The sequence below is a fragment of the Theropithecus gelada genome, chromosome 4, assembly GCF_003255815.1.
Source record: "Theropithecus gelada isolate Dixy chromosome 4, Tgel_1.0, whole genome shotgun sequence".
NCBI classification, from domain to species: domain Eukaryota; kingdom Metazoa; phylum Chordata; class Mammalia; order Primates; family Cercopithecidae; genus Theropithecus; species Theropithecus gelada.
The window spans coordinates 5,998,303-6,013,146 of NC_037671.1; the positions used below are offsets into that span (position 1 = coordinate 5,998,303).

General features: G+C 51.1%; 1 protein-coding gene across 3 annotated transcripts in view; it reads right to left on the reverse strand.

Annotated features, from left to right (window-relative positions):
- Positions 1 to 202: 202 nt before the first annotated feature.
- The window catches only part of SLC22A23 (solute carrier family 22 member 23), a 190,669-nt gene continuing 176,027 nt past the window's right edge, over positions 203 to 14,844 (reverse strand). Inside the window, exon 10 of one of the 3 annotated variants that reach the window (XM_025383941.1) lies at positions 203 to 4,609. In XM_025383941.1, the coding sequence (XP_025239726.1) occupies positions 4,252 to 4,609 (358 nt within the window). In that variant the 3' untranslated portion in view covers positions 203 to 4,251. The remainder of the gene's footprint in view (positions 4,610 to 14,844) is intronic. The other 2 variants (XM_025383942.1, XM_025383943.1) reach the window with 2 other exon arrangements.

A 14,844-nucleotide genomic window follows, 5' to 3' on the forward strand; every position in this document is an offset into this window, starting at 1 on the left:
GCAAGTGAAGGTGGTGGCCCTGGCCAGGACGGAAAGGCGCGTCGGAGGAGTGAGTCTGTGGTTCCAGGCGCTTCCCTCCTTTGCAGACTTTCCGTGCTCACCTCAAGGCCCCGGCCAGCCTCATCACAGCTTGCAAAGCTGAGTGGACACCTCTAGGAATATAATAGTGAGTGACACAAAATCAGGGCTATGGAGAGAAGAGTTTGGTATAAATACTTTATTAAAGAAATATTGTCATTTTCATTAAAAAATACTACATTAGAGAAGAGAGTTTTGGGTTACCAGTCTTTCCTCACAGAATCACAGTGTAAGATACTCATTTCTTGACGTCTCTAGGAACCTTCAGGCCACGGATCAGCAGAACATAAACGAACAAGGGGAAAAAATTCCTCTTAATTTTACTGATGGCCCCCATCTCCCAGGTGGTCTGAGAGTGGCACTTGGTAAACAGTTTGTGTTTCATCCAGCCTCTGCCTCTGACTACCTTTAAGACCAGGACCCGAAGCAGAGAGGCCTCCCTCCACCCACCTCGGGGCGAGTGAAGACACAGCTTACAGAGGCATGAAAAGTAGTGACGCAGCGAGGTCTGAATGAACACAGAGGATTTTATTACTCATCGTTAATGGTAGTGAAATGCCCTTTGTTGGATACCATCAGGTGAGGTAGGGAAGACATTCCAGAGGAAATCTGTTAACGGGGCAACATTTTTATTTCTGTACATTTACATACAAATTTTCCCCAAAGGTACAACAGATGCGACACCATGCAGACACGCAGCTGTGAACGAGTTCAGAACTCAGTGTAAGCTTGTGCTATGAACGAGCACCGTCAGAGGAGCCCCACCCACACGTACAGAAACACGGGTTTTATATCACAACCTCAAGGACAGAGGGAGGGAAGTGTTCGCCACTAGACATGACACGCCATACTGATTTTCCAAAACACACGGTACATGGAAGTGAGGTGGTGCCTTCTAGACAAGAGGACATGCGATACCTGGGGCCCGGCGGTGTGATGTCGCAGGCCCGCTTATGGCACTTCCAGTTCGGAATCGCTCATTTGGCTCTAGGAAGTGGTGGTGTCTGAGTGCAAACTTCCCCTACGAGGTTTGTTTTGTTTTCTTTCTGTTCTGTAGCCAAACCAACTTACCAGCCCGTCTTCCAGATGCAGGTGCTCTTACTCTCAGTAAACAAAAGCATTGAAACCTTTTCCCTGTTTCTCTTGGGTGGTAATAATTAGAGTATTTGATAAGAGTTTGACTTCAGGAAAAGAACAAAGTGAAGAAATGTTCAGCTCCATCTCAGGTGTCCACGTTTGTGCATCACGTTTATTGAAAGGCTGACAGGGTAGGCTAGCAGGACGCAGGGGTGTGTGGAGGAGCAGGGGGTGGGAGGGTCAAGTTGAAACAGTGGGTGCCTGAGAAGGGTCTCCCTATTAGCCAGGAAGGGAACAGGACTGAGGGGTTCAAGCGCCACAGACTGTGCTGGGAAGTGGGCAGCCGTAGCAGCCTCCCCTGCAGAGCCAGGCGGGCCCAGGCGCGTGGCGGGCTTGGGTGGGCCCGGCCGCCTTGCTCACTTGGTACCAGATTTCCCGGGGCTGTGCTCAGCGGGAAGTGTTGCTGCTCTGGCAACATTTTATAAAGGTGTTCCTCAACAGCTGGATATCCCTGGGCTGAAGCTGCCACAGAACAGGCACCCAGCCTCCTCCTGAGGCTGCCGTGGGAGGACAGCTGTGGGACCGCCTTGCCGGCTGAGAGACATCACCTGCTGGCCGTCGGCAAGTCAGCCTCACTCACACCCGCTGGACTCTGGTCCCAGGAGCCCAGGCCTCAGCGCTAGCCTCTTTTCCAGTCACTGATGGATTAGTCCTGATGCCTGAAGTGCTGAGCACTGTCTTCGTTGGACCGGTTTTTTATTGTCATTTGAGGTGGAGATCAGAGGCCATGACCAGAAGAGTGTGAGTACTGTCCCTTGCCACCACCTTCCTAGAGATTTCGGGCAGCACTCTACAGCTTCAATTTCCCAAAAAAAAAAAAAAAAAAAAAAGTTTACATGACCAGCGTGAGGCTGCTCGCAACTTTCATCACTTAGCAAATCCTTCCGCAACACAGTAGGAAGTGGACTGGACTGCAGGGTGACCTGGTGCTGGGGGTGATGGGTGCAGACGTACACCTGTCCAGGTGCGGGCTCAGGGGCCTCGCTGGATCCTTCCCACCTTCCCCAACTGCCTACGGGCCTGGCTACTGGACAGGTCTTATTCTGTACGTAACGGGGGTTTGTTGACAGGTGGCTTTGTAGCAAGTACTCCAAAAAAGGTAAAAGGAATTTCACAAGTTTGGCACGCAAAGGCTGCACAGATCTAAAGAAAGGCCTTTGTAAAGGTGAATGCAAACTAATGTTGAAACATGGAAACGTGACTTTAAAAAAGAGGGAAGATGAGGATGAGCTGGACGTGTTGCAAGTGGAGGTGGGAGCGGCCGGCCAGACAGCCCCTCTTCCTGGGTACCTCAAGATCCCAGGTGTCGGCGTGGTCCAGCCACTGGAAACACGTGGCCATGAGTCTGCTTGCCCCTTGCTGTGTCTTCACACATCACCAGGCTCCTACTGATGTGTGGACCGCATGTGGAGGAGACACGGCGGAGACAGCAAACAGCAGGCCGGGTGGAAAGCTGGAAGGGGAGAAGGCTAACCCCTTTTCTGCCCTGTGAATTCTAGCAATGTCGGTTGGAAGTCACTTCATTGTCTCACCCAGGCCCGAGACCACGATTTCCCTGGAAGGACACAGTCCATGGCAAAGACACGCTTCAAGAAGGGATGAGTTGGACAATCCCAGTAAGAAGCCAGGCTGTCCAGAAAAGCTGGTGCCCAAGTTGCTACAAAAGTGGTGCCTGCCCTTGCCAAGGAGGCTGTCTCTTAGTGGCCTTGGGTGTCCTACACATTTCCTCCGAAAATGCCAAGAGGAAACCTTTACCTTCTGGGGTGAAACGAGGAACACGAAGAAACCCTTGGAAGTCGGGGCAGGGGCAGCGTTGAGCTTTGGTGAGTTATTGCTTTCTTTCAATTTGTCTTGATGCCTTCGAGAGGCTGGAGGTCATTTGGACTCACCTATGAGGAATCTCCGCCCCCTGCCGGAAGCCCCGCCTCTGCGCTAAGCGAGTGACTACAAGCGGAAGCTGGCCCAGGAAGGCAGGCGTGGGGGGCCCAGCTCCTGCGGGTGCTTCCTGCAGTGATGTCTGAGGTGACGGCCGTCCAAGCTGGTGATCTTCCTGGTGTGTGCTCGAGGTGTGGGTGACGGGCGCGTGTGGAGGGCAGTCCCCCCTGCTGTGGATTTGCCTCTGCCATCTTTTCGAGTTATTTTCTCATTGTTTGTAGCTTAGAAAGTGGCCATGTTTTCAAGTAGTGCTGGCACAAGAGCTGGCTGTGCACGGGGGGCTTTTCTGCTGGAGCCAATCTGGGAGAGGAGGAATAAAAACGAGCACATCTCAGGCCTCGACGCATCTGTTAGCTGTGTACTCACAAAGCTGTGGCGATATTACTGCTGCTCAATTAAGATTTCTGGTGAAATATTTAAGCTTTTTCTCCAAGAGCGTCCAGCATCAAGTACAAAAGGATGATCCTGAAGGAAAGATGAAGCTGGTTTTAATGGCGTCTGTGAGCTGCTTTCCCTGCACACGGAATAGAAGCTCTTACCTTGCAAACAGAAAGGGAAAAAGGACCTTAAAAAACCATACACAGACTCTCTAGCAAAAGCCAAATTCATGTACATTTCACTCTGTCTAAAATGCAGTCCTGGAAACGCTCCACGGTCGTGTCCTGCCTCTGCACACAGGCAGGCAGCCTGGGGGGCTCCTGGGTGTTGCGAGGAGCCGTGTCCCGTCTCCCGAGAGGAACCGGCTGCGACCATGGTCACTGCGGCATCTTCCCAGAGTGACTGCATCTCGCTGCCGAAAGAGGTGATTCCATTTGTGATCAGTGAGGGGGAGGGAATAAAGTGCTTCTCGTAAAAATGACCAAAATAAATACAAACATTTAATGGCAGAAAAGAAAGTCTTGGAAGGGTTATTTCCAAAGAGTTCGTCTCCTCCGACCTGTGCTCCTTGGACTTTTGGAAAGACAGGATTTCCCCACACCCTTGAGAGGCTCGGCTTGGGTGGGGCAGCTTTCCCCCTCCGGGCCATGCATTCGGTCCCTGGTCTGTAAACCTGTGCCCGAGCAGCCCCAAACCCTTGAGCCCCGGGTTCTGCGGGCCAGGCTACATGGCCTTCATGCCATTGGCCGTGGCACCCTCGGGCAGTGTGTCACCCGAGGCTGCGGCATCGTGGAGGCCCGAGTAGTCCTTGAGCTCGGCGTTGGTGAGCAGCAGTGGCTGCTCCCCCTTCTTGTGCGGCAGCAGCGGCTGGCGCGTGTAGTGCTCCCCGTTGGAAATGTTCTCAGGCAGGTTCTGGTCCCTGCTCTCGGGCAGCAGGAGGATGCAGATGATGCAGATGAGCGTGCAGCAGGCAAAGATGATGTGGTGCAGGAAGTAGCCTTTCTGGTTGTGCAGCTCGATGATGGGTGCCGTCAGCATGCCGAAGCCCGCGCTGGCCAGCACCAGCCCCAGCCCGCCGCACCTGCAGGAGGAGGCAAGCACTGGGTGAGCTGCCGTGGCCTAGTGGCTGGATCCTGGAAAAGCTCGGGGTGGACCAGGAAGCCGCCTTTGCAGGGGCCCTGCTGCCCTGGGCACTGCCCAGTGTACCCCGATCTCACACATCCCATATCACCTGCACCCCGGCTGCATCTGTTCAGGGCTACTCTGAGGCAGTGGCCGTTTTTCCTCATCAGTTCAAAAGCTTTTACTTACATTATCTTTTTCTTTAATCTGTTTCCTATTTTTATTGTTTTTTCAGGGCTGGGGGGCCATGAGAACTTTATTTTGAAAGGCAGCTTTATATAATACTACTGTAAATGGAAAGCCAGTATTACTTGCCATAAGTAATATACAAGGAAAAATAAAAGGTAATGAAATTATGCCATTTCCCCAAGGCCTGGGGGATTACCAAGGGTTAAAGAGGGTACGAAGGACGTACCAGCACGAACAGAGACTTTTTCTTTGTCATAACTGGAGAGAGAGCAAGATATTTTAAAAGAGTAATTTCCTCACTGTGAGTAGATGGCCCCCGTGTCTCCTAAAATTGATTGCATACCACCAGTGGAAACGGTCCCATCTCTGAGGACTGTGCCTGAAGGGTCCTCCAAATGAAGCTGTGCACTGACAGAGAAGAACTCACTGCAGCTCTGAGCTCAGGACAGCCAAAGTCCAGAAGGCCAGCCATTGATCTCCACTCCCTGCCTTGTACGGGAGCGGCCAAGAGTCCCAGGGATTAGTAGATACACAACACTTACAAAACCCCTATCCCTCAAACCTCTCCACTTTGACCTAAAAACACATTACTGGGACAAAGGTGTTCTGTGGCCCCTGAGAAAGCAGTGCTGTGCCAGGCTGCAGTGGGACCGTGGCGCTCAGGTGACAGACCAGGCTAGAGAGGGCTGCCTGGTCCCCAGTTCTGGGGCCTCATTGAAGCGGGCAGGCAGAGGTGGCCTTGTCTCGAGAACGGGGAGTGGAGTTGTCTGCCAGGCCCCAGGGCAGCGGGCAGAGTGGTCCTTTGGTTTGGGGAAGCTTTCTAGTGGGGCTGCTCAATTGTTAGGCACTCCCTGAAGTGAAGAGACCTTTGTCCTTGGAACTGCTGAGGCTGAGTGGGCTGAAAGGGAGGTCCTGCAACAGGTAGGAGGCAGGTATATAACTCCAGCTCTTGACCAGTCTGTGGTTCTCTTGGTTGGCACTATAGGTAGCTCCTAACTCACCAAAAGACTGTCCTACAAGGTCACAAGATACAAGATCAACATATAAAAGTCAATTCTATGTCTACATGCTAGCAACAAAACACCCAAAAATGAAGTTAAGAAAATTCCATTCACACTAACACCCAACGAATAAAATGTTTAGAAATAACAAAGGAATGCAAGACTTGTATGCTGAAAAAGATAAAACATTGCTGAAAGTTAAAAAGATAAAAATAAATGGAGTGACATTCCATGTTCATGAATTAGAAGACTCAATATTGTAAAGATGGTAATTTTTCCCAAATTAATCTATATATTCCACATAATCCCTATGAAAATTCCAGGTGACTTTTTTTTTTTTTTTTTTTGAGAAAACAGTGAGCCGATCCTAAAATTTATGTGGAAATGCAAAGGACTCAGAGTAGTCAAAAACAATTTTGGAAAAGAACAAAGTTAGAAGGCTTGCCTTCCCAGTTTCAAAACTATAAAGCCATACGACTTAAGGCAGTTTGGTATTGGTGTATATATCAATAGATCAATGGAACAGAACTGGGAGTTCAGAAACCTTCACGTTTATGGTCAACTGACTGTAGATGGAGGCAAATCCAGTGAGGGGGAAGGGAGAGTTTCTTCAGCAGGTGGTGTTGGGACAACAGGATATTCACATGCAAAAGAATGATGCTGACCCTTCGCATCATGTAAAAAAATGAACTCAAAGTGGATCATAAAATCTAAGTGCTTAACTTAGCTCAAACTATAACGCTTCTAGAAGAAAACAGAAAAGCTTTATGAGCTTGTGTTAGGCCAAGATTTCTCACACATAACATCAAAAGTAGGATCCACAAAAGAAAAAGCTGAAGCTGATCAATTGGACTTCATTAGGATTAGAAACTCCTACCCTTCAAAAGTTACATGTTTAAGAAAAGGACCACAGACTGGGAGAAAATATTCGTGAAGCATGTATCAGATAAAGGACTTGTAACTAGAATATGTAAAGAACTCTTTTTTTTTTTTTTTTTTTTTGAGAGTGTCACACAGGCTGGAGTGCAGTGGCACCATCTCGGCTCACTGCAAGCTCCGCCTTCTGGGTTCAAGCAATTCTCCTGGCTCAGTCCCCCGAGTAGCTGGGACTATAGGCACGTGCTACCATGCCCGGCTAATTTTTTGTATTTTTAGTAGAGATGGGGTTTCACCGTGTTAGCCAGGATGGTCTTGGTCTCCTGACCTCATGATCCACCCGCCTTGGCTTTTCAAAGTGCTGGGATTATAGGCATGAGCCACTACGCAACTCTTACAACTCAAAAAGAAGACAGAAAATCCAGTAAAAAGATGGGCAGGCCAGACACGGTGGCTCATGTCTGTAATCCCAGTGCTTTGGGAGTCCAAGGCGGGAGGATCACTTGAGGCCAGGCATTTGAGACCAGCCTAGGCAATAAAACCCCATCTCTATGAAAAAAAAAAATTGACAGCACACAAATGGCCAACTGGTGAATGGATAAACAACATGCAGCCCATCATATAAAATGGAATATTACTCAGCCATAAAAAGGAATGAAGTACTGACACGTGCTACAACATGGACTCAAAAACATTATGCTAACTGATTGTATGAATCCATTTATATGAAAAGTCAAAAAGGCTTGGAATCCCAGCACTTTGAGAGGCTGAGGTGGGCAGATCACCTGAGGTCAGGAGTTCAAGACTAGCCTGGCCAACATGGTGAAACTCCATCTCTACTAAAATAGAAAAATTAGCTGGGTGCAGTGGCAGGAGCCTGTAATCCCAGCTGCTCAGGAGGCTGAGGCAGGAGAATTGCTTGAACCTGGGAGGCAGAGGTTGCACTGAGCTGAGTACGTGCCATTGCACTCCAGCCTGGAGCCTGGGCAACACAGCGAGACTCTGTCTCAAAAAAAAAAAAAGGCAAATGTGTACAGGCAGAAAGCAGATTCATGGTAGCTTGGGCTGGGAGTAGGGATGGACTTCAGAGGAGGACAAGGGGATTTTGTGGGGAGAAAGAAATGTTCTATAACTGCATTGTGGCAGTGGTTGCATGGTGCTGTCAATTTACTAAAAGTCATTGAATTGTTTACTTAAAATGGATGAATTTTATGGTTCTGTAAATTATGCCTCAATAAAGCTGTTTTTTTGTTTTGTTTTGTTTTAAAACAACAGAACTTCCTGTTGTGGGGGCTGGTCCCCCTGCTGCTACAAATCTCCAAAGCTTTTAGTTCTGGGCAGGCGCCCAGGCCTTGCCTCTTCTTTCCAGGAACTAAGAGACCAGCCATGACTCCCCTTTCCACCACCACCTGCGGCCAGGGTTTCTGCTCTTCTCTGCCCCCCTGTGGCACTGAGCAGCACCGAGGAGCACCGAGGAGCACCGAGCAGCTTCGAGCAGCGCCGAGCAGCGCCGAGGAGCACCGAGCAGCACCGAGCAGCACCGAGGAGCACCGAGCAGCGCCGAGCAGCACCGAGCAGCGCCGAGCAGCGCCGAGGAGCACCGAGCAGCACCGAGCAGCACCGAGGAGCACCGAGCAGCGCCGAGCAGCGCCGAGCAGCGCCGAGGAGCGCCGAGCAGCGCCGAGGAGCGCCGAGCAGCGCCGAGGAGCACCGAGGAGCACCGAGGAGCACCGAGCAGCACCGAGCAGCACCGAGCAGCACCGAGGAGCACTGAGCAGCAGCTCCCTCGTGCTGGGGACTTCTCAGGCTTTGCTGCTCAGACGGGGAGAGCATCCCTGCCTTTGTGACCTGATGCCTGCTCCCACAGACCCTCTCAGGATGACCTGGGTTGACATGGGGGGACGTGAATGGAGGAGGCTTGGGCAGGGGTGACCTGGGCAGGGAGGATGGGAGTCCTAGGGTTCCCAGGTGGCCCTCGTAAACCAGACATACACAGGTCTATGCTAATAACCCCAGGGAGAATCGCAGCTTCGGAGCCTTTTTCTCAGAATGCAATGGAGGCATGGTGATATTGTGTGTGTGTGTGCGTGTGTGCGTGTGTGTGTGTTGGGGGGGTTTGTCCTATTTTATAACAAAAGAATAGAAGACACTTCTCTCCCTTCTCTCCCTCTAATGTAGAAATGGCCGCCTCTCTATAGGTTGCAGTCCACCTATCTGCATCCACCATAGGCCCAGGGGCAGCCTTGCCAGGCTTGCAGTCCTAGGGGATAAAGAGTGGCTGGATTCTTCCCTTTCCCAGCTGCTGCTTGTCCAGCCATGACCAAGTCCTCAGGGCGTCCACTCCAGGCCGCCTGGGTCTGCGCTCCTCCCAGCCATGACCAAGTCCTCAGGGCGTCCACTCCAGGCCACCTGGGTCTGCGCTCCTCCCTGCTGCATCTTCTGCACCCCCTGGACTTTGTTTCCTCACTATTGCCAAACCAATTTTCCTAGAACACAGAGCTGATCGTGTCACCTGGCTGCTCAGAGTCCTCCAGTGGCTCCCTCCTGCCTGCAAGGTGATGCACAGATCCTGGGGGCCCCACCTCTTCATCCCGTCCTCTCCCTTTGAGTCTCACTGCTCACGGCGCCGGGGTCCCGTCTCACTGCTCACGGCGCCGGGTCCCTCAGCTCTGTCCAGTGCTCGCTCTGTGAGGTTCACCCATGCTAGCTCAGCCGAGCTCCCACGGGCTACCCGGGTAGGGCGCCGTCTGCGCACGTCTGGAGGAAGTACTGCCTTCCGGTACAGGGGCTTTGTTAATGTTTGTTCCATTAGATTATTGTCAAGACCAGGGCGTCGGCCATTAGCCTTCAAGCCTTGAGTAAACCCACATACAAAGAACCAGCCCAAAGTGAGCTACAGAACAGACTTCTGCTGCCACAAAGGTGCGAGTGCGGTGGCTGGGAGCAGGCGTTCTGGAGCCCATGAGCTTGAGCTAGAATCCTGGCCCCCCATCCACCAGCTTCACCTCCCGAAGCCTCGGTCTGCATCTGCAAAATGGGGATGAGAAAAGCTCCAACGTCCAAATGTGGTGGAGGTTAAAGCACGAATGTGACTAGCATGGGGACAGGAAGATCCATGGATTGATTGGTTCCAGGGATGGTAGCATCCACTGAGTGCTGGGGAGGGGCCACCCAAGTCCTTCAGGGTCTAGGGGGCAGCTGGGTGTAGAGGAACCAGAGCTGGAGAGGTTCAAGAACTGGGAGGCGAACAGGATGAGCCTCTCCCATGGGCCTAAAGCCCCCAGGCATGGAATGGAGTCCTAAAAGTTGGCAGAGGGGGCTGTGCCACTGGGATTCTTCTCCTCCGCCCTGGCCCTCCTCTCAGTGAGGCACCAAGCTCTGCAAACACTGCCTCCTCAAGCCGCTTCACACCCGCCTACCCTCAGCCTTCCAGGAACCTCTGTTCCTGCTCCCCGAGCCCTGGGAATCCTGCCTCTCCTCCTCCCGCCGCTGTGCACTTGCTGCACACACATCCCCTCTAGAGCCGCTATGCGTGGGGCTCCAGTCCACACCCCGGGAATCCTCAGTCCCAGCCACCCTTCCTGAGTCCAGGCTGAGCAGGCTCTCTTGGGTGCTACCCCTGAATCCTCAGGACACTTGTGTAGCCCAAAGACACATGTGCGTTGCGTGTCTGTGTGTCTCTAATAGACACGAGATGTCACCAGGGCAGGACCAGGCTCCACTCCATGTGCTGTCCCCAGCACCTGCCCAGCCACTGAGACCTGGCTGGCACCTGGGCATCTACTCAGCACCATAGTCAGGTTTCTAGACTGGCCCCAGTAATTCCCACCCTTGTGCCTTGAGCGTGCGCTGGGCCTCAAGGTACAAGGTACAGATAACTTACTTTTTAGCAATAAAATACAGCCAGGATAGTGAGATGTTCCTTCCACAACAAGGTTCCAAAAGGCGGATTCTAGCAGACTCTTGCTAGCTTTGACCAAGGGAGCTGCCTTGTGACTGTGGTCCCTGTGGCCAACAGCCAGCGAGGAGCTGAGGCTGCCAGCCCCACAGCCCGTGAGGAAACAGAGCCTACCAGTACCTGACTTGGTTTAATGGTGGACCCTACCCACTGATGGTAGCCTGTGAGAGACCCAGAGCAGAGGACCCAGCCAGGCCATGCCCAGACTCTGGAGCCACGGAAACCATGAGACAGTGGATGCATGCTGCTTCAGGCCCCTGTTTCGGAGCCATTGGTTATGCAGCAATAGAAAACCAAGATACTCTGTGAGTGACAGATTCCCCAGCCTTAGCCACGGAGGGAGACTGACAGCCACCTCTCACGCAGGCTATGACAGTCATCAGCACTTCACATTAGAAAGCCCTTCCCAGGGAGAGGCTGAAAGAGTTGCAGGAATAGCCACACCACTGTGCTTCACAGTGTATGGGGGATATGGATGAGGAAGAGCAAGAATTTGGGGGATGTCTCCCAGATACTCACACTCTTTCCAGGCTGAGGGTCCCAGACCACTGTTCAAAGACACTGCATCTTTCTGTCAGTATGTGTTCACGTGCCGGTCGCCTTACTAGTCTCTGAGCCCCTCAAGGGCAAGAATTATTTTCTAGGACATCAACAGGCACGTGTTGTTTGTGTTTAATAAATACTGGATGCTTGCGGATCACACTGGCTTCCTGAGTAGGAAGGTCAGCTCACCCAGATGAATGGGACAGGTTAAATATAGATGACCACTGCAATGAGCAGTAAGATCAAATCCTTCTGTAAGATGAAGACTGAACACCTAAAATAGCCAATTAAGTGTTTCTGGTAGACCTGGCTCCTTCAGGAAGCCACAGCGCATATCAGGTGCTAGGGATAATGGACAGGATCTTAATGGGGACACCATTTTCTCGGAAACCGCCCAGGTTTCTGCCTGACCTTCCCGGCATTACATGTGGATGGCACTGACAAGCAGCGAGGACTGCCCTTACTCACACGGGAGTCACATGCAGGAGTGCAGAGCACAGACCCCCAGGAGGGGTGGGCACAGGGCCACTGTGAAAAGGCAAACTGCATGGAGCAAAAGCCTGGCATTGTGCCTGGTGAACCACATCATACGGATCTATCTTGTTAACCGTGCCAAATAAAATGAAATGAAATCTATTTAATTTGCAGATCATTAGAAAAATGTCTACATATATGTGTATACATAATATGCAACAAATATACACATGCATATAGAATATGGAATATATCTTTTTATTTTTTTCTGTGGAAGCAATGATCTGGTTTTCTATCAAAGATTCCTTGACATAGCCGGGCATAGTGGCTCACGCCTGTAATCCCAGCACTTTGGGAGGCTGAGATGGGCAGATCATGAGGTCAGAAGATCGAGACCATCGTAACCAACAGGTGAAACCCCGTCTTTACTAAAAATACAAAAATTAGCTGGGCATGGTGGCGCGTGCCTGTGATCCCAGCTACTCGGGAGGCTGAGGCAGGAGAATCGCTTGAACCAGGGAGATGGAGGTTGCAGTGAGTCGAGATCACGCCACTGCACTCCAGCCTGGCAACAGAGCAAGACTCCATCTCAAAAAAAAAAAAAGATTCCTTGACATTATTCAGTACGATTAGGAAAAATTGTGGCAGAAGTTGGTATGCCATTTTTGGCTTTTTTTTTCTCTCTCTCTCTTGAAATCTCAGATTAGAGAAAGAGATTGTTACGTCCTTGGTTTTAAGGTTCATTTCCTGCCCTGAAATGTGGGCTCTGCCTGTGCCTTTTCTGCTTTTCTCTAGGTTGTCACTAGAGGGCAGCATAGGCCCGTGTTGACAAGTCAGAGCTGCTTGATTTATGGACAGAGAACGGAGGGCAGGCACTGCCTCCTTGTGCCTTAGGAGCACAAAATTGTAATATCCACGGGATATCTTTATTTTACTAGCAATAGGATCTAAATAAAGTAGACTGATATGCAGGCCGACTTCTTATTAGAAATGGCAAACTTCACTGAATTAAGGATTCCAGAATCAAATTGCTGTTAGCCATGTGACATTACCATCTCGCGTTGAAACACCGGAGGTGAGCCTCCCATTCCACCTCCTCTTTTATATTACTTAATGTGACTTGACTACATATCTGTGAAGTCGAGGATGAGCAAATATTTGTACTTTTTTTTTTTTTTTTTTTTTTTGAGATGGAGTCTTGCTCTGTCGCCCAGGCTGGAGTGCAGTGGCATGATCTCAGCTCACTGCAAGCTCCGCCTCCCGGGTTCATGCCATTCTCCTGCCTCAGCCTCCTGAGTAGCTGGGACTACAGGCACCCGTCACCACGCNAAAAAAAAAAAAAAAAAAAAAAAAAAAAAAAACGAAAATTAGCCAGGTGAGATGGCGGGCACCTGTAGTCCCAGCTACTCAGGAGGCTGGAGTGCAGTGGCATGATCTCAGCTCACTGCAAGCTCCGCCTCCCGGGTTCATGCCATTCTCCTGCCTCAGCCTCCTGAGTAGCTGGGACTACAGGCACCCGTCACCACGCCTGGCTAATTTTTTGTATTTTTTGTAGAGACGGGGTTTCACCGTGTTAGCCAGGATGGTCTCGATCTCCTGACCTCGTGATCCATCCGCCTCGGCCTCCCAAAGTGCTGGGATTACAGGCGTGAGCCACCGCCCCTGGCCTTTAAGATACAACTTTTTAAAGAAGTTGAACAGACTCTGATGCTCCCTTAATCCCAGGTCATCCTGGCCCTTGGTGCCTATTCTTGAGGCAGCATTAAAGCAGAGGACAGATGTCAGGGAGTCGTCAGTCAGGGAGGGTCTCAGGGAGGCCCGTCCGGCTTATGACCTAGAAAGGGCCAGGGCTGCCGGAGTGGGCAGAGCAGGAGAAAACAGGTGGGTGTCATGATCCCCAGCGCCTGCGTCCTCTCTCACCTGGACCCCCGTGTGAGGGCAAAGGAAGCCTTGGAGCCCACCTGGAACATCCAGATGGACAGTGGATAGAAAAGATCAGCCCCAGCACAGCCAGCAGCTGCTTCCAGATCCACCCAAGACCGCAGGCCACTTCTGCCCATGTCAAGCTGGGAGGCGGACACAGTCAGATACACTTGCAAAGTCACCCAACTCTTACAAATGAATCTAATGAGCTGTGCACTGGCTGATGAGAACCACCACCTGGCCTGGGCCTGAGCAGGTAGCTGGTTCTGTCGATGTGAGGTCTGGACAGAACCTCATGAAACAATATTTAGTTTACTTGGCCTCTATCATCCTTGGGGCAATAGATTTCTGCAAGCCTTTGTTGCTTTTTATTGTGGAACAAGTATAAAAAGTATAAAAGCATTTTTTGAACTTTCTGCAGAAAATTTCATAACCTCATATTTGCTTCCAGGCAGTCCATCCTGGCCCCTTACCCTTTGCTGCCAGGAGGCTTGTCTGTAGTAGAGTGTCACAGGGAAAGGCTAGTTCTGTGCTACGCTGGAGCTCATGGGCCCCAGGCCGTCCATCCCGGCTTATCTTGGATTTCTCTCTGTGAAGTGGGGGGATGGCAGGGGAGTCCACTTCCATCCTAGCGCCTCCATGGGAATCGTTCCCGAGTGCATTTGCAAGAAAGAGCTGCGGCCTCCCGATGGCACGGGTGAAAAGGGCTCCCAGCGAGAAGAGGGATTTGTCAGGAACGCTAGACATTCTCCCAGCCTGGCCCAGGGACCCCCTTTGGACTCAATTTCCTTTCATCCTCCGCAGGCACGAAAACATCACCAAGGGTCACATATTTTTTCCAGTTTGTCATCTTGGCCAGCTGAATCTGAGAACATGTTTGTTGAATTTCTGTCCCCAAATCTTTCCAGGTTTTCATCAAAGAGGAAAAGGAAACAGCATTTCCTTCCGTCTAGCTTGCTAAGCTAAATCTAACAGAGAATAATGATCCTACCAACTGCCAGAGTTCAGGGGTCCCTGCTGGCCCCCCCTCCCCCCACCAAATGCATAATCATGCAAAGGCTGCAAGAGACCAGCTGGAAACCCGGAAGGTCTGACTGCGGCTTCTGCTCTATTGAAAGACTCGTCTTTGCTGTTTTCTTTGATAAAGGAGGGAAATTTCACTTTCCCCCCTTTAGACAGGGAGTGAGCCTGCGGTCTGCCTGAGGTATCTTGCAACTGCAAGCACTAAAT